We start from the raw sequence: 19,918 nt of genomic DNA, 5'->3' as shown, positions 1-19,918 counted from the left end.
CCCAAGTACAGGAGTTTTAACATTCCCTGTATCCTGTTACTGGTAACATTTCTGAACTAGCTCCCTAGTCTTTTTGCAAGCAGGCGACTGTTTAATTAATATATCACAATAGACGACCCCCTCAAAAAAGGGGAAAATCAAGCTAACACCTTCAAGACGATAATGAGAGCTATCCAAATGTAAATTAGGAGTAAAATACCATACCCTATTTCATAGAAGCACCAAATCATAAGAATTGGAAGGGACCGTGAAGATCATCTGGTCTGACCCAATATAGAGATCGAACCTGCAACATTGGTGTGATTGGCATCATGCTTTCCCCAACTGAGCTGGGGATAATTTTTTGTGCGTGTTTTAATCATCGCAACTCATTTTGGGAATTCCGGCTGTGAAATGCAAAGCCTCATTAATCCGTCGTCGCGGCGAAGCCACCTTTTAATAAAGCCAACATTTCCTTGCTTGTTTTAATTTTTAAAAATGTGGTGCTTTTCAAGTGGAAGAGAAATACAGTGGGAACTTTCAACCGAGGCAGATTAGCGATTGCAGCACAATTTCAGTGTGACCACAATACAGCACCTCGTGGAAAGAAATGGGTTTCGAGTCAACTTAACAATTGTGCCAATAGCCTGAAACCAGCTGGCAGGGACACTGAGCTGCCCCTTTGAGGAAAAGGTACTTCTGTATTCTTTAAGCATTCTTTAAGATGCTTCTTAAAATTATGCATACAAACTTTATTTTCATTCAAAGAGAGTAGAGCACCCGGGTTCATAATTTTGGGCGTAGCCTTAGCGCAGCATGAGCAGGGTGAAAATTTATCTCAGTGCATCAAATGCCAACCTGCAAAACCAGTTCACCTGTCCTGCAGTTCCCTTCTCCCTCTGCCACACGTGATCAATTTTATTCTGCGTCAAAGAGAAGAGTGCAATAGTTTTTCCTTGGTGTGTTATTTATTCAGGCATTCAGCAGCAGCTGGTTTCACTAAGGGCAGGTGAGGTAGTAAACCACATTGAAGCAGCATTATGTGCTATCATAATGCTGTTTCAGCCAGCACTGTAACATGAATATCAGGTATTGTAGTCTTGCTGACTGTACCAGACCTTGCTAATAAGACACACCTATTGAATTAACTCCTTTTAAACACCAATTGGATTAACTTCTTTTAAACAAATGCCAGTCGCTACTGCTGGGGGGGGAAGCCTACCCCTTCCACGACTGCTGGTTCCCATGCTATTTGACACGATTTGGGGAATACCTGCTGCTCCAAGTATGTGCAGTCACTAGTTGTGACAACAGGTAAAAGCAGGGGTCGCCAAGGTTTATTTTGCCTGGGCTGGATTGGTCCTGCGGAGTTCCCTCTGTGGGCTGGATCATGCGCGTACCCACAATTTCCAGCAACTTGGTTCAGGGGCGACTCTTGGGCCGGTCAAACAACCTCCACGGGCCGCTTCTGGCCCATGGGCCTTAGGTTGCTGACCCCTGGATAAGCAACAACAAACCTATGGTCACGTAAAGCATACTCAATAAACACATGAGACGTAACTACGCAGCTACTACTATGCCGTAAGATCCACTGTCCCGTAATATCACATATGAGCTTTAACTACTGATGAAGCCCAGGACGGCGAAACGAGGCCAATATTCCGGAAATCCTTGTCTCAGACTTTGTGGAACTGTAACAACCTTTCATGTGGATGGTTTGGACTTTATGAACAGACAGGTGGAATGGACACCATTACATGGATGGACCTTATGCATGAACTGACTAGAATGATCTGATCCACTGGGTCTTCTGCTTTGTTGAACTTTATGAGTTACTTCTGTTGAAATTTACAATTTGATACTATGAATAGTATATCTTATTTATCTAAGAACACAGCTGGTTACGTCTCATGTGTTTATTGACCCCTGGATAAGAGCTTAATGGCCACATAGATTTGGCTTGCATTCAAATATTGGTTGAGTCCATGAGAGATACGGACAGGTACTCCCCCCCTCCAAAGTTAGGAATGTTAAATGATTCCTAGGGCTGAGTCCCAATGGAAAATGGTAGACTTCTGTAAATATTGCTTGCCTTCTCCCAAGGATGCATCTGATGCTGTCTGACACGTCTCCATGTAGGACCATCAATATGGTTAAAGCCATGGCTGCTAATACTGCCGTACTTCTCCCCATTTTGAGAGTCAGTGTTCCTGACTGCTCCTGAAAACCCCATAATCCACCCATAACAGATGTTAAGCTATCCTGATATCCTGGATCCCCCCTTGGATCTTAATTACCTTTTGGACGGATCCCATTTGGCCCCAGGTATCTGCTATGTCTTCCATTTGCCAATAAGGTCCAGCAGTTCATCCCCTATCACCACTATTTGCCCCAGCAACTTAAAACACCCTTTTCTTAAGACGTCAGTTGAAAGGTATCTGCCCAACAACAGAGCCTAGGGGGAAAAGGTTTTTTGCAACCTTGTTAGCCCAAATCCAAATGAAACATGTCACTGGTTAAATGTGGATCCACCACTGCTTACCTTTGATGGATTTACTCCCCAACGTGCATTTCTGTACCCCACTTTAATTTTCAAAAAACAGTACTTTAAATACAGAGGTTATACCTCAATAATTATGACAGAATAGAATAGGTAATATCTATCCGTTCATAAACAAAATTCATTTTACGAATCACATTATTCAAGCATGAAGGCCAGGATCAAGACTGCGGTGTTCTCAATTTTTGTTTTTGTTAAAACAGCAACCTTCCCAATACCATATGCTAAGCGTTCAGAGTCAGAAATACCAGCAGAAATGTGCAAGCCACTGAGCTCACTTCAAGTTGATGTTGGGTCACTGGCAGTTTGACTCTTTCCCTACGGTTGCAATAATTTTAATCCCTGAAAACAATGGTTAGCCATGGTTTATTCAACAAACCACAGATCAAAGAAGTGTTGGCTTGTTTCTCCAAATCTTGGTTGGTTTTCTAGCTGCTCATGTCTTTGGAGCTTGGTGGACGTCTGGGGTGGAGCGCTCAAACAAACCAGTTAAGGAAGGTTACAGGATTCAGACATAATGCCAAACCATCATTAAAACAAGTCATGGTCCATAAGCTAAGCCAACAACAAACGATGGCTTCACATTAAAAGAGTATAGACCCTATGGTGTTAACATTTGCTGAGGAGCCCCTCCTTGTGGTTCTACTATTCTCAAGTTTAGGGATGGCAATCTGGGGGAAGGTATTTCTGTGGCAGCCTGGAAGAGGATTTTCATTGTGAAATTCCCTCTCCAAGTCATGTATCTGGTACCTTATCATATGCTGAAGAAAACACCTCTTTGCCCTGGCCTTTGACTCCAGAGAGTGTTATTTTTAGGACCCATTGTATTCTTCTGATTAAAAATCAAGTAAAACAATTTACAATCTGGTATTTTCATATTGTTGTAAACCACCCTGGGACCTTGCAGTGAAGGGCAGGTAAGAACTTGAATATATTATAATAACAAATTTGTTGGGAGAAAACAAACCATGGTTGCTGGGCTGGGCTCATACATTTAAACAACCTGTGGTTAGGCAAAACCAGCCATAATTTAGACGTGTATGAAAATGAAACCCTCATCTGCCTCAGGTGTTGTCCTGCATCTGTTAGTAAAGTGTTTTCAATGCATTTTCTTAATCCCTCCCTCCCATAAATTGATTCCATTCTAGTCTATACAGTGGTACCTCTGGTTACGTACTTACCGTAATTCGTTCTGGAGGTCTGTTCTTAACCTGAAACTGTTCTCAACCTGAAGCACCACTTTAGCTAATGGGGCCTCCTGCTGCCGCCACGCCGCCGGAGCACGATTTCTGTTCTCATCCTGAAGCAAAGTTCTTAACCCGAGGTACTATTTCTGGGTGAGCAGAGTCTGTAACCTGAAGCGTATGTAACCCGAAGTACCACCGTATAGTGTTTCTAAATATTGTGCTTTAGAATAGAATGGAATAAACAGAATATCATATGGCAAAATGTTTTGGCTTTGTTTTTTAAGTAAACAGCTCTTCAGCGTTGTGTTCTAATGTGTGATTGCAGACTGACATCTCTAACCAGTACTTATCACTGTATGTTCTTAATGCAACTGCTATGTCACATACATCATTTTCTGCAACTGGTAGTTTAAGTAATGGAATCCAACTGAGACCAAAACAAATACAAGAAAGTAAGAAAATTTTGACTGAAAGATTGCAGAAGTGCCCTCCCCAATTCTTGTTTAATGTAACCCCGTGCACTTGCTATACTTCTGCACATTCCTCAAAGTACTTTTCCACCAGAAATTCTCACTGCACTCTAAAGAGAAAATAGGGTAATTCAACTCACTCTAAAAATTGCAAATAAGAGGTTTAATTTCAGAAACTGAGTTCACCATTTATAAATACACTAAAACATAGTAAATGCAAAAATTAGGCAGAGGTACAGTATTTTAACAAAACTACATCTTTTCTAAAGGTCATAGTCAATTCATTTCCCCTAAAGAATTTCATCAATGCACAAAAATGGGGAGACAAATCTTAATATTAAAAAAAAAGTTGAGACCATACTGTTTACAATTAAAATGCTGGCTATTCTTACCTCAGTTCAAGGTTTAAAGGGTTCTACAATATTTTATTTGCCTGATGGACACTGTCAATTATGGGTCAGATCTACTATATAATATTCTAGGCAGGGCACCAAACTGTAAGGGTTATATTCATAGAGAATCATATTCTTTTAACAGGAATGCAAGAGGATGTCATGCACATTTTTCAATTACATGGGAAACCAAGACTTAATTTTTACACCAAGAAGTATCGGATGTCTTGTTGCACTCAATTTTTAAAGGCTTTAGCATAATACCTACTCTTTATATTTTACCTTTCAATAAACTGTATTAAATAACAAACATTAATTGGAAAAAATGGAAAATAAACATCCCAAAGACCTTATAAATACTCAAGCTCTAATTCAGTTACAGTGTAAAAAAAAACCTGAATAGGGACCACTGAATGGCAAGATTATAGATTACTGTATAACTGATGTTCCGTAATACCTCTAAATTTAATTTAGTCAAATACTAATTCAATAGCCACCCTTAGTACACATACATCACACTTGAATATCATCATTACCCTTTAAGTACATTAGGCCTGCAGTTAAAACCTGCTAAATAGAAAGATGGCTTCAATTCCACCTTTATGTACAGCTTTCTTCTGACAGCTACAAAATGTTTTGTGTAATTAAAGCAAATTTCAACTAATATACAGTACCTGGTTTATGGTTTTTACATAATTGAATAAAAAACTACATAATAGAACTGTTTACATCTTTTTCTTTGCCATTCTATTCAAACTGTTTTAAAACTTCATTTACAATTCTCAATTAAAACCAACATAATTTTGTATTATCGGGACAAAGACATGTCTAAAATCTAATGTGAACTTAAAAAAACCACATATATACAATATCTGGCCTGAAGGACTATTAATAAGGCACATGTAGACATATAGAAAGCTTAAAAATAAAACTAGAATTTGGAACTACAGTCACTGATTAAGATGTCATACATGGCCCCTTCTGGAGCAATTTAACAATCCAAGTTACAAATACAGTAATTACCCAGTGAGCAACAATTTTTTTAGACTGGCAGCTTGTTCAATACTGGAAGTATATCAAAGGAAGATTTACTTTCAAAAATATAAGTTTCTCAAAGTGTTCCATTGCTAGCCTTGACTGACTAAAGCTGATGTTTTCATTGGATGTACTGAACAATCTCTCGGATGGGACAATGCTTGGAGGACAACCGAGGAATCGAACTGCTAACTTTGACAGTACTGGCCAAGATGATTTCTTAAAGTTCCAGTAAGTTAGGGGATCACAGTTATGCTCAAGTACTTCTTCCTCTAAGTACAAAAGCACCATCTCTTCTGGCAACTTGGCCTTTTCTTTTGGAGCTTTTGCTTTTTTCATGTCTTCCATAAGTGACCAAAGATTATTGTCCCCGTAAGAGTTTTTAGATGATGAACCCGTACCACAGCCATTGGAAACAGGTTTCTCATCATCTGAGGTAGCGTTTAGTATTTCCAGCTCCCTGATTAAGTCCTGTTTATACTGCTCCGCCTCCTCTTCGGTGAACAAGGAAGCTTTATAACGAGGGTCCAAAAGTGTAGCAAAAATATACCGTGGATCATGAAGTGTGGAGGACAGTCTACTCACCATAGCTTCCTTTAAGGACTTTAGCATGGTATCGATGCCCATCGTTTCTTCAAACAGCAGCTCAATTTTCCGGTTGAGTATATGAATCATTGGAATTACTTGACTTAGAGTGGACATGTGTGTACTCATCTCTCGGCTTGCCACTTCAAACGGTTTAAGTGCGTGGCAGACAGACTGCATTACTTTCCACTGATCACAGCTTATTAACTCCCTGAAGCTGCACTCTACGGACATTTCGTCAATTGCTCTTTTCTGTTCAATTAGGCGTTCAAGCATATGGAAGGACGTGTTCCACTTTGATGGAACGTCTTGGATCAGCTGGTGCTGCGGCAAGTGATACTCCTTCTGCAGATCTGCCAGTTTCTCCCTTGCTTTTGCTGACCGATGAACCCGTTCACAGATCTTTCTTGCAATACTAAGCAGGTTCTGAACCATTCTCTGGCTTTTAATAGCTTCGGCTACTATGAGGTTAATTGTGTGACCAAAGCACTGCACACTTGAATGCTCCCCTTCATTTAAAGTCTTCCCAATAGTCTGATTATCTGTAACAGTAATCCCAACCTGAAGCCCAATCGATGCGATCCAGGCTTCCCACCAATATTCTAGCTGCTTCTGAATGCTGATGCCGTTGTAGTCACAATCAATCTGCGAAACATTTAAAAGAGCGGAGCAATGGTAATCTTCACACTGGGGTCGAACCCTAGACTCAAACGTTACCCAGTGAGCAGTAAGGGTAAGATATTCTCGAGTCTGGTTGCTCATCCATATTCCCGATGTAAAATGGACTACTCCGCTTTCAGCTTCTTTCAGATGTGAAACGATTATTTCTTTTACGCTATCATACATATCAGGAATTGCAGTACGAGAAAAATAAGATGGCGAAGGCAAAGAATACTGAGGCTGCAAGAATTCAAGCAATCGATTAAAGCCAATATTGTCTACAAAAGAATATGGCTGAAGGTCAAGTGCAATCATTTCTGCTACAAGACTGGTAATTTTTTTGGCAACAGGGTGAGTGTCAGAAAACTTGTCATTGGTTTCATCGAAAGATGACGACCCCAACAGATCTGTGCTCAGTGGCACGTGACTATTTGCAGAAGAGGACAATACTGGCTCGGAGGCATCTGGTTTGAGGACATTGTTATGAAACCGTTGTAAATGTCTTAAAAGGCAACTTGTACCTAGATTGGTTGGCTTTTTCCCTCGACTTATTGTACGTCCACAGTGCATACATATTACTTTAGTTGAATCAGCAGAACAAATTGAAAAATGATTCCACAGTTTTGAGGTCTTTTTGCTACTGACAGGAAATATGACTTGTCTCTCATTAGAAACCATTGTGGGTAAGTCAGTCAATTTTGACGATGAACATTCTGCAGAAGCCAAGGTAGCATAAGGAGAATTTGCTAAACTCACATCTATAAAGCTCTTCTGGATCCCGACGACTTCAGGGTGACGTCTGTATAAATGTCTCATCAAACAACTTGTGCCTACATCACCCTTTTTCCCGCGATTTATAATGCAATTGCAGTGTCTACACACAACTTTCCGACTGTCGCCTGGAGACAAAGAAAAATGATGCCATACCTCCGACTTCAGCTTTCGCATCATTCGTTTATTCTGATGAAAAACAGAGCCGTGTTCAAATATCAAAGGGCTTTTTTCAGGGGAAGAAACTAAAGAAGCTTCACCTATATCTTCAGATGATGACAACAACGAGGAGTCCTCCATAAGTGTATCCCCCAAAGGAAGAGAAGAATTGTTTTCTTCTGCCATTCTGTCCGGAGAAGAACATATAGATGTTGGTTCTTTAGCTACTTTTGCGGGAGATGACCCAGAGTTTGGATCGCCATCTGAAGGCAGTATGGGTTGCAACAAAGTTGGAGAAGCAGAGTACAGAGGGGGTATGCTTGAACCACCTCCATTCTCTTGTAGAACAATAGAACGATGAGCTCTCCACATGTGTCGTATTAAGCAACTGGTTCCAAGATCTTTCCCATTCTTTCCTCTACTGAATTCATTCATACAGTGGATGCAAACAGCTTTTGAATTATCTAAAGGAGACAAATAGAAATGTTTCCAGACGGCAGACCTTCTTCTGGACCCAGATGTACTCTTAGGAACCTGGACCGTTTTCTCTGCTACATTTTCCACCGTTTCTTCACATTGGTTGTTGGGAAAGGGTTGACACAATCCACCACTGCCTTCTTTATTGCTCTTTTCAGGATGTAACATGTCTGAAGGCATCTCTTCAGTAGAAACTACGGGAACAGACTCCTCAGTTATTTGATCTGGGGATGGAATCTTGGAAACGGTTTTCTTAACTAATTTTATGGGGGCAAGCACACTGGTTAAATCTCCAACATCGGCAGGCTGTGGCGGGATTAATAATGTAGGTGAAGAAAAGGAAGAGATAGACGCCATATTTCCATTTTCCTGAATGAGCACAGTGGGATGAGCTCTCCTCACATGCCTCATGAGACAACTTGTACTTAGGTCTTTTTCATTTTTGCCCCTGCTAAATTCTTTCATACAGTACATACATATTGCTTTAGTGCTGTCTCTAGGAGATATGAAGAAATGGTTCCAAGCAGGAGACTTCTTCCGGGAACTTATATTTCTGCTTGAAAGAAGGCTCTGTGTTACAGCTTCCATTGCTACATCATAAAGGGTGCTGCTGTACTGGGAAAACAGAGATCCATAATCATCTTCATTTTCTGCAGAGATGTATTTGCCTGAATTGTTGTGGATGAAATTCTTTTCTCTATCGTCTTGTTCATCACTGCTATCTGTCTGTCTCAAGTCCTCTTGCTCAGTTTTTATATCTATTGTTTCTAAAGCAAAATTACTATCATCTTCTGGTTCCACTTTTAAACTGTTAATTTTATCCATCATAAAATTATCATCAATTTGTGGAGAATCTGACCTATTTGTATCCATGATTGACCTCAGTTATTTCTGCTGCTTCTTCATAACTTAGTGAATCCTTAGAATTGGGTTTAAATTGTATCTCTTAAGTCATACAAAAGGAAGGATGTGGAACATAAGTTTGTATTTGTAGTTTGATAAGAAATGTTTATTACACAAACTTATGAAAGAGCATGTGGTTTAATGCACATAATCTCATTTCTCCCCCGGGATCATGAGATTTCCAGGTCATGTATTATTTTTGATGAGCAATGCTGCAAAATGTTTCATGTTATGGGAAAAAACTTAATGAGAGGGTCATTAGAATCATGTTGAGTTTCTTCCTCTAAAAAATCATATATTCTTTTCAAATTTCAGTCCTCTCACATCATCTAGAAAAAAAGAAAATAGAAAATGTGTAACTCCATCAATTCAACTGAGCTTACTTCATATGCTTAAAAGGAATGATTACTTATTTACCTCCACGTTTTGCCATTAAACATCACTGCTCTTACAAATTAAGAAAAAAGAGAACACACACATTTCAGAATAAACTTAATTCCACAAAATCTCTGTATTCTAAATTTGCAGAAAGTATATGTAACAGCCAGAACCCAAACAACTAGTTCAGATGTACCCAAGAGCTTAATCATGCCAGATATGAACCGTTATCAACCCTGCCTTTTTGGTGAACACTCTTTAACATTTCACAAGCTGTCTCTGCAGGTACAGTCCTGTTCAAAAGCATTTTGGCATACATTATATATGGGAACTTTCAGAAAGAAAGGTGAAAAACACCTTAGTCAAAAATTTTTTTGGTCCCAGCCATTATTTGTCTGTCACCCAATTAACAGTCTCTACTTAAAACTATCTAAGGTTAAATGTTGTAGAAAAAATAAATGAGAACTTATTCAACAAATAATCAAAACCATGATGAGTGAGAAGCAGAATAGGCTTATGACATACTGATGTCAGATAAACACTTTGAAAAATCTACATATCAGCTGAACAAAGGGAATGAACCAGGCAATTGTACGTTTTATTACTTACACTGTTATCTTATTTTTTTGTCTGTGTGGGAAAGAATGGAGAAATAGGTGGAGTCACTTTGTGGTTGATGTACAGATAATCCATCTATTTCCCTATTCTCTCCCATCCAATTTTTTTTATTATTTGTTACATATATCTTCCCCTTCTTCAGTAGGGCACAAGGAAGAATACATAGGATTTCCAAGCATTCTCCCATTCAGGCCCAGATCATTTTAGATTCAGTAAATTTGCCTTTGTACAGGCCCAGGAGTAAAAAATTGATCAGTCTAAGTCACAGAAACCTGGCTGCTATGCTACCGTTCCCACTTTCATTACTTCCGCCATTGCTCTCGCGCCATAATTTAAGGAGATGGAACAGCCCCAACTCTTGCTTCCCCTTTAGTAAGTTTTTGAAGGAGGCATGTGTGCGAATGGACACGGCATGTTAATTTGGTGCTGAGACTACACTGGCCATCTAGTTTACAGTTTCCCTAGTTTCCCTGCTATAATACTCAGGATTCTCCCTATCTAAGCAGAGACATGGACACTAACATAGCAACTTGGTTTAATCTAATAAAATAAGGCAAACAGACAGGAAACAAAAGAGGATAAGCACTACAGGAAGGGGGGGGGAGACTTTTCATGTACTGTATTTTAGTCTAGTTCCACAAGCTTAACCCTAAAGCTGTAGGATATGTCTTTGGACTATGGTCTACTCTGTGGGGGTTTTAAAACTGCATCTCTCAAAGATTCCAGAATTTCTATCCATTTAATATGAAAACAGTCTAATTTCCATGCCAAAACTATCACTCATGGGAGTATATTCCATTTCTACTAGTCCATAGTAACCATCAAAAAAGAATGGCATTCATGCTGACTCAACTGTTAATTTCAATATTAACTGAAATGAGGTGTTAGATCTTATAATAAAAATACTTAATAACAACATTTAATGATGTTTTTATTAGCCACAAAACATTCACCATTTGTCTGTGAGGCTAAATTGGCACGACAGATATGTTCCTATCAAATCTTCCCTCTTTTAAGTTTGTTTTCATTGAGATAACAGCTAAGAATGAACATATTTAATTAAGAGGGCTGTTCCCCCTTGATATTCCCCTTTTCTTCATACACAGTTTGAAGCTCTGAATAGCAGAGTTGGTAAAATATGCATGTTATTTAAAGAAGGTTCCAATACTTAATTGTTGTGATAAATCCGGGAGTTGTTCAATTCCACTCTCAACCACTTCAAACAATGATATTTGTAAAGTCTACATTTCACTTATTATTGAGAAAAGTGCAATCAGCAGAGCTATCCATAATTACCCTAGAGGACAATTTAGAGACAGGAACACATGAAAATGCCAGACTGCCCATGACATGGTTTACATTGCAACTGAGCAATCTCCACCTTCAAGATTTTTTGCTAAGTCAGTCTGCTTTATAGCATAAATCATGTTACATTTAAGCCAAAATCCCTAACTTCTTATATTTCATTTCATCTACTTTCTCACAATGCTGACTCCCACAGAATTTAGCATGCATGGAGGGTAAAGAGTGGTGGCTCAGAGCAGGCAGGTACTCACTACTAAAGGAGGAAACTGCAGAATTCCTTCCCCTCAACAAGCAAGAGGCTAAGATAAGACCAATAAAAACCTCTAAATTGCAATTTCCTAAATGCATCCCTTTTTATTTGAAACAAACGTTTCAATTTACCTCCCAAATTTGTAGTAATCTGAAAATGTTTGGTGCATTTTGTAATTTTTCACCTACCTTGTAGGCTTCATCCTTCTCATTAAGCCCATGTGGATAGACAAACTTGACTTTTTCACAGTTTCTTTGATTTATTGAAGAAAGATGTCCACATTCTCTGAAACCCTGTACAAAGACAAATAACACTCCTTTTATATTTTCCTCATTATTCTGCATTAACTACTTTTGAGTCTGTTTAATGATTTTTTCTAAATCCAGGCATCATTCTCTTAGTAATGATAGTATGATCCAATTAAGACCTAATGACAAACCTCTTCCTTCATGTGCATTGAATGAGGTTCAAAACTTTGAAACTTCCAGTTTCATCTGAGCACAAACTAATTTCCCATAATTGAACAAAACATGAAAATGTGGTTTGTTTTGCAAACTGCACCTGAAGTATTAAAATACCCCATCCCCCTGGTATAGGTAAAGGAAGAAGGGAACACAGAGGTCTATTGTAATGCACTCTCCTCACAACAAGCCATGGTTGATTGCAGCGTCTGAACTATGTATCACTCAGATTATTAGCAATTATTTGAATTCAAAAACTGAGCAATTTAATTACCTTCAAGTTAAGAAAGAAGCTCCAACAGAAATGGTGAAGCATTTAGAAACCACCTAATATAGTTGGACATCACTTCCATTGCTACTTATTCAGATAATTAACTTTCATGGAAAATTTGACAAAAGGATTTAAAGCAGCCTGCTAGCAACTCAATGCTTTGAGTACATCATTCTTCACTTGATGTCAATCTGCTCAAGTCCGTTTTAAAATGCTGGCTTTGATTTTTAAAAATACATTAGGCACTGGATATTTTAAGACCATCTCTCCCCTATGAACCCACCCACATTCTTTAGAGCCCCTGCTCTATTTCCCGCTATTTCTTGAAAAACAGCAGGTGGATACATAAGAAAAGCACCCACAGTGATGACACCTAGTTTATGAAATTCTTCGTCTCAGAATATCCAGCCACTGTTCTTCCTCCCTGTCTTTAGAAACCAGACTAGACACTTATTTCCACATGCCTTTGTCCTCTGTGGTGATAGGCAGACTGGTTCTCTTATTGGGATTTGTTTCTGGTTTTGCTGCTTTTGTATTTGAATGATGTTGTTAGAAGTTTTATTTCTAGTGATACTATGTATTATTACTTGTTTTTATCAGCATTATCCGCTTTGAGAGCTGCACATATGGGAAGGCTGGATACATTTTTTAAAAATAATAATAATTTCACGTGGAAAATGTAGCAAGTCAATGAAAATAAATATGGTTGACAGGGCACTCACCTATTTGGCCTATTGTCTTCCCTGGCTTCATTTCAGAGACAATCTCCAGATCTGGAGGGGAAGGACAGAGGGGGAAAGAAAAGAAGAGAGACCTAAATCCATGTCCTTTGTTTTTGACCTAAGTGTATAAAAGATTCCCACTTTTCTCCATATAGTCACTTCTAGTGCATCAAACCATACTCATATCTTATTTTTGTAACTTTTAATATGCATCCTTCACCACTGCCATGTAAAGTTACTTAAAATGTATTGATTCAAATGAGTTTACTCCAAATATGACTAATGTTGGATATCAGACAAATATAGTATGCAAGCAAGATCTTAGAACAGCACACAACAACTGTCCAGTTTTGTAACAATATGAAATGTTTAAAAGATCATTTATAAATTAACACAATGAAGCATGAAGCTGCAAAGATCCAGAATGGAAACAGATACACAACTGGAAACCAGAGACTGTTCCAGCATGCATTCATTCATTCATTCATTCATATATATTCATTCATATATATGATGGACAGGAAAAGAGCATAATATACTGGAGGCTATATGTCATCCCATAGTTCATAGTTTCTAAACTGGTCAGGATATTTTTGTTATCAACAAATATTGCACTTCCAAATTTCAAACACAAGTATATCCAAAGCCTATCTGAAAAGCAACCCATATAACTACTTTGGGTGTGGTTCAAAGACTCTCTCAAAGCAAATCTTAAAAAATGTAATACAAACACTGACAACTGGGAAACACTGGCCTGCGAGCGCTCCAATTGGAGAACAGCCTTTACCAAAGGTGTCGTGGACTTTGAGAACACTCAAGCTCAGGATGCAAGGGAGAAATGTGCTAAGAGGAAGGGACGCTTGGCAAACCCTCACCGTGACCAACTCCCACCTGGAAACCTATGTCCCCACTGTGGAAGGACGTGTGGATCCAGAATTGGCCTCTACAGTCACTTAAGAACTCACTGGTAAAACCGTGTTTATGGAAGACAATCTTACTCAGCTGTGAGTGATCACCAAAGAAGAAGAAGTGGCCTACGCTATCCTGTTCTGCAAAAATTACAGGGATGTAAATAAATATTCTTCTTTTAACAGGAAAATCTAGAAACTACTGGAAGATTAAAATAATGAAATTTGAGAAGATGAGATGATGGTGCTAAAATAGGTGTAAAATATAACAATGCAAAATTATTATTTTTTAAACAACACTTTTTTCAGCCTGTGGTCTCTGTAAATTAAAGGAGAGCGTCTAAGCCCACCACAGATATAACATTACCCAGGGTTTTAGTATAAGTCCATGAGGCAATAGATGAAGGGGCTTTTAGTTGTTTACAACTGTGACTTTTTCTATCAAAATATGTCAGCCTTGCAAATTAGTACACAAATGTTAGGGTGCAATCCTATATAAGTTTACCTAGAAGTAAGGTCTATTGAACTCAAAAGTGACTTATTTCTGACTAGACATGCACAGGATTGTGCTACTACCCTGCAAATTAATTAATAAATATTAAATAACTAACCTGTGTTTGTATGCTGGCTACAAAGCAGCAACCAATATGGAAACACTAGCCTCTTAGCCGATTAGCAAAAAAAGCCTTCTGCCAAGGGAACTGGTGAAAAAAGGACAATGATCCAGCTGTCCTCTCCAGCCAGCTGCATTTCCATGTTGGTTTAGGAGGAAGGTGAAAAGGGGATGGATGAAGTGATCCGTTCCTCCTCTGTCAGCCCACATGAACTTGTTTGCACTGAATTCCTGGTCATCTAGGGCTACAAGACAAGTTGTTACATACAAGGCCGACCTAAGTACATGGATAATCCGCTGAAGTTCCTATTTCGAAAATGTTAACAAATTGCTAACTATATGCAATACTAATCTGGGTGGTTACTCCTCAACACCCTAGTATGCTGTTACTCAGGGTGGAAAAGGGGTCTGTTTTGGTTATTCCGAATCGAAAACCTGAGGTGATTATTCTGAAATTGCTAACATGGACTCCATCTAGCTGGAGTCACAGAATCATAAAACTGTAGAGCTGGAAGGGGCAAATGGGTCATGTAGTCTATCCCCCTGCAAAGCAGGAATCTTTCCCACAATGTGGGACTCAAACCCACGACCCTGAGATTAAGGGCTCCTATGCTCTACCAGTCAAGCTAAGATTACAATCCTTTTCACAGTTATTTGCAAGGAAGCTCCACTGAACAAAATGGGGGGTGGGGTGCTAAAAATGGGACTTGATTTAGTTACAATTAACTAATTTCACGTTTCAAATTTAGGCTACAATTCTACAGACTCTTAAATGGAAGCAAAGAATATAATAATTATTTTTATACTTGTATTTTTATATTTCATGTATTACAAAAGCTAAAAGATTCAAGAAAGCATTCACACAGGATGCATATACATTGATGAGCCACAGGACAGAATTCCAACTTCTCACCAAGACTACTCGCAAGGAAGCCATATTTCAATTGCAGCTCCTAGTACAGGGGTCAGCAAACTTTTTCAGCAGGGGGGCGGTCGACTGTCCCTCAGACCTTGTGGGGGAGCCGGACTATATTGATGGGGGGGGGGGGAATGAACACATTCCTATGCCCCACAAATAACCCAGAGATGCATTTTAAATAAAAGCACGTATTCTACTCATGTAAAAACACGCCAGTTCCCAGACAGTCTGCGGGCCGGATTTAGAAGGCGATTGGGCCGAATCCGGCCCCCGGGTCTTAGTTTGCCTACATAAGACAGCTTTTCAGACTTCTAAGGTTCTGCTTATGATATTAGAGGAAGGAGCCACCAGATGTTGTTAGACTACAGCTTCCATCTCCCCGGCCAATCACTGATGCTGGCTGGGATTGATGGGAGTTGGAATCCAACAGCTGTAGGTCCCAGTATATGAGCCATTATACTTTTTTCCTTAACAAATAGCACTGGACATCTTTCTAAATCACTTAAAAGGGCTGTAATACTTGCACATTAGATATGCATTCAAAAGCACAATATCTGCATAATACAGACATTAGAAACACAGACATTTAAGTATCACTTATGAGATGGAAAGAAATGAGACTTTAATGCTTCACACACATTATACAAAGCATATCATACTGGCAAACTTTGCATCCTGTGCAAAAGTGCAATGATCTGGAATATAAGAAAGGAAAAGGAGAACAATCAGGTTATTCCTCCTTTGTTTTAATTTATGATTAAAACAGAAAATAGTTTGTAGTTCAAAACACCAAGGTCCTCCCACCACAGTAAATAATTCAGTTTGAGGGACAGTTTATACTAGTCTCTATTTATCAAGCCAAATCATTAAGCAGTTCCACAGCTTGATCAGGAAACAAGTTGAACCTGACTTCTAGACCATAGACTCAAGTCTGGGAGGTTTATTACGAGGCTAAACTCTACCAGTAGATTGAAATCAAACCAAACACAACTGCTATTGTTAGAGATTTTTGTTTTGAATCCCTAAGACCAACAACTTTAGAAAGAAAGAAATTAGTAAGCAAAGAATTTTTTCTTCCAGCAGTGTTGTTGTTTTTTAACACAAGCTGGATCTATAAAATTCCCTCACCTACTCAATTTCTCCTAGGGCAAGTTTAAATGAAACATGAAGGCTGCAAAAAACACTTTCTTCTTATGACTCTCCAAACAGCAAACAAATATTTAAAATGTTCCCTAGTCCATGATCTGGCTGAAACATACACAACTCCAAGCAATTGTTAGTTGGTTGAAGGGGATGCAAGATGTTGCATGAAGAAACCTCACGCATTTGGGATGACATATAATAAAAGTTTAAACCATGGAGCTGCCATTGGGAAGTGGTCTATGACAACCTCCATGTGAGGGCTGAAGTGGGGGATGAATTGTCCCTTAGTGTGCATGTGCATGCATTAAAAAGTTGTCTAATGCTGCCAGATCATTGATCCCTAATTCAGTCCATTGATCCTGCCTATGTTGACAAGCAGCCACTCTCCAAGGTCTCAAGCAGAGGTCTCTTCCACCCCTGATATCTGAGATACTTGTAACTGGAGATGCCATGGATTGAATTGTAAGGTCAGAATGGCTATTAACACTCTGATTACTCTGCATCAGGGTGATTTAATAAATTACAGAGTCCCTTAACCAACACTTGTGAAGAAGTGCTTAGACCTTAAGAAATCAGTCTCAAACCACAACCCCACAGGCTGAATGCTCTAGGTCTGTGATAACTGCACAGATGCACATATATTTGCTGGAGAGCTGGAAGTGGCCTTAAATTTCCCATCCCTATGGTAGAAACAATCCCTGGAAGTGCCTCCCCCTCTGCCTGGGAAGCTAAGAGGATTAGCCCAATAGAGCTTAGCACCTTTTGCTGTTAGACTCTGCACAAGGGTCCCTCATTTGTCACTGGGGGGGGGGGAGAGAAACTGCTTGCAAAGTGGGCAAGGGGGGAGCAAAGCTTGCTGTCAGAAAAGGTGTGCTGTCAGCCCATCTACCTCCTCTTCCAGTAAGTGGAGGGTGGAGACACCCCCCCAAAGGAAAAAAAAAAACATAGCAAAGAGGACTATTGCATTGGTTCAGTGTGTGCGTGCCAAATTGAATAAAATATTGGGGGAGGGGGGCAGCCAGGTAAGCCCCACCTCAAGTAACTGATCCCATGGATCTGAGTATATATTTAAAGTAGATGAACAAATGAGCAAATTAAGTTCATTCGGATATGCAGAAGCCATTAATAATAAATTTAAGCAACAGCAGAAAGAGGGGGAGGGAAGCCAAGCTCTGAAATGTTAAAATGACGGTAAAATTAGGGAAATGTGTAAACCTGAAAAGCATTAAAAAATGAATTGATTCCATGGATCAATCTGAATGGCATTTGAATGGCAATGCACATCAACTTGGGTGTGGGTGTGTGTCTGAAGTAATTTTTTGTCGGGAAACCGAAGACCCCTATAGATCCATTTGAATGGCAATGCCCATCAACTTGGGGGTGTGTGTGTGTGTCTCTGTCTGTCTGAAATATTTTATCGTGGGGAGGCCGAAGACACCCTATGGATCAAATTGATAAAATTTGGGGTGGGGGTGACATACCCCACGGGCGTTTCCCAGGGGAAGGAGAACTCAAAGCGGGTGGTGGTGGTTGTTGCTGGGGCGGGGGGAGGGAAAGGTTTGAGAGAGGAACCGAACCGAGGGGCAGACAAAGCCACGCTCCAGGAAGGGACGCGCGGCGGCCCAGCACCTTCTAGAGGGGGTGGGGGGTGGAGAGAGAAGCCCTTCCTCATCCGGCACTGGAGGGGGGGGGGAAGAGTGGGAGGACATAAGGCGTTGCTGTTCGGAGGGGGGGGGGTTGTTCCTCAAGGCCCAGGAATGAATTAAGTGTGTGAATGGAGTTCCTCTCTCTCTTCCCCTCAGGCTCTCCTCACAGACAATAAGGCCGGCGCACGCTTATTTGGGAGGGGGGGTGTCGGCCTCTGAAAGGCGCCCCCCCTCCTCGCGCCGTGTCTCTCTCCTGAGGGGGTGGGCCTGGTCCCAGCGGAAGGATTCCGACGGGCCAGGAGGCGTCCCTCGCCGGCCGAAAGGAGTCCGCGCGGGGTTGGGGGTGGGGAGGCTGAGGAGACAGGCGCTTCGCTTTCCCTCACACAGACACACATATATATATCTATGTCTACCTACGGAGCGCCGGACCCTTCCCTTCGCTCACCTCGTCTTTCTCCCGCGCGGAGCGACTCGACGCGGGCCCGCCTCCCCGGCCGCTTTGTCTCGCCTCGCCCGCTGCCGCCGCGACGCCGAACGACGCCGACTCCCCTCCTTCCTTCCCTCCCTCCACACACACACACACACACATACACCCGGCTCGGCCGACCACGCCGCGCACTGCGCATGTGCCACGGGCGGCGCGCGGCCGGTGGGGGAGGGAAAGGGGAGGCGGTCGAAGCCGGAGGGGAGCGTCGTCGTCGCGCGCGACGAGGCGCGTCATCGGGAGAGCGACGCGCGCCTCGCCAAGGCGGACAAAATGGCCGGCAACGGTGGATGTTGTGTGTGGGGGGGGGGGGGACATTGGAAGTTTTTAGTGATTGATGTTTTATCGTGTTTTTAATATTCTGTGGGAAGCCGTCCAGAATGGGATAATAATAATAATAATAATAATAATAATAATAATAATAATAATAGACAAATGCATCCCGGCCCAGTTGTGGATGTTGCCTGGGGTGGTGGTGGTTGTTTTCCTCTCTGTCTCTCTGCCGTGAGGGTGAGGAGGCCAACTGAAGGGGCCTGAGTGCGAGTTGTGCGCTCCCCCGCCTGAGAGAGACAGACGGGGTGGGGCGGGAAAGGGCGGCTTCGGCGGCGCCCAGGGCTCCCGATAGGCATGTTTTCACCCGGGAGGAAATGCCGCTCGACTCAGAGGGTATATAATAATTGTAATATTAATAGTAATATTTTTTTATGACCTGCACATCTGGCTTCGCGGCTGGCCTCTGTCGCTCGCTTTCCCAGTGGTAATTCGGATCTCCTGTGCTGCGAGAAACTCCCAACGCATTAAGCTCTTTTATGTATGAAGGCGGAAGGGTGGGGTTTATTTTATTTTATAACTTGAAACTTTCTACCAGCACCGTGGATCTCGCTGCCCGAGTAATTTTTGCATACGATTGCAGCCTTGACAGCTGCGTAGATGTCGGAGTCTTGGAAGGTACATGAGCACCAGGATTTCTTCTTTTGAACAGGTCCCCGTCCCCCCGTCCCCAAGTCGTCAGCCGAGCCCTT

At 41.0% G+C, this 19,918-nt stretch overlaps 1 protein-coding gene across 2 annotated transcripts; it reads right to left on the bottom strand.

The window, feature by feature from the left end:
- Nucleotides 1–4,344: 4,344 nt before the first annotated feature.
- On the bottom strand, nt 4,345–19,134 carry ZBED4 (zinc finger BED-type containing 4). 2 transcript variants are annotated; one of them, XM_083399400.1, is made up of 5 exons: nt 18,858–19,038; nt 14,703–14,949; nt 13,184–13,234; nt 11,918–12,022; nt 4,345–9,507 (listed from the first exon to the last, which is right to left on the bottom strand). In XM_083399400.1, the coding sequence occupies exon 5, from the start codon at nt 9,146–9,148 to the stop codon at nt 5,648–5,650; it is 3,501 nt and encodes a 1,166-aa protein (XP_083255526.1). In that variant the 5' UTR covers nt 9,149–9,507; nt 11,918–12,022; nt 13,184–13,234; nt 14,703–14,949; nt 18,858–19,038; the 3' UTR covers nt 4,345–5,647. The 2 variants fall into 2 exon arrangements, with proteins under 2 accessions (XP_083255526.1, XP_083255525.1); XM_083399399.1 differs by lacking the exon at nt 14,703–14,949 and having other exon boundaries at nt 18,858–19,134.
- Nucleotides 19,135–19,918: the final 784 nt, after the last annotated feature.

This window comes from Podarcis tiliguerta (assembly GCF_965153285.1).
Source record: "Podarcis tiliguerta genome assembly, chromosome: 10".
In the NCBI taxonomy this organism is placed as follows: Eukaryota; Metazoa; Chordata; class Lepidosauria; order Squamata; family Lacertidae; genus Podarcis; species Podarcis tiliguerta.
Note: the sequence above shows the minus strand (reverse complement) of the source record. Positions and strands in the feature narration are given on the sequence as shown.

Coding starts and splice junctions, on each gene's coding strand:
- ZBED4 (XM_083399399.1), bottom strand. CDS start 9,148: ATGGATACAAATAGGTCAGATTCTCCACAAATTGATGATAATTTTATG.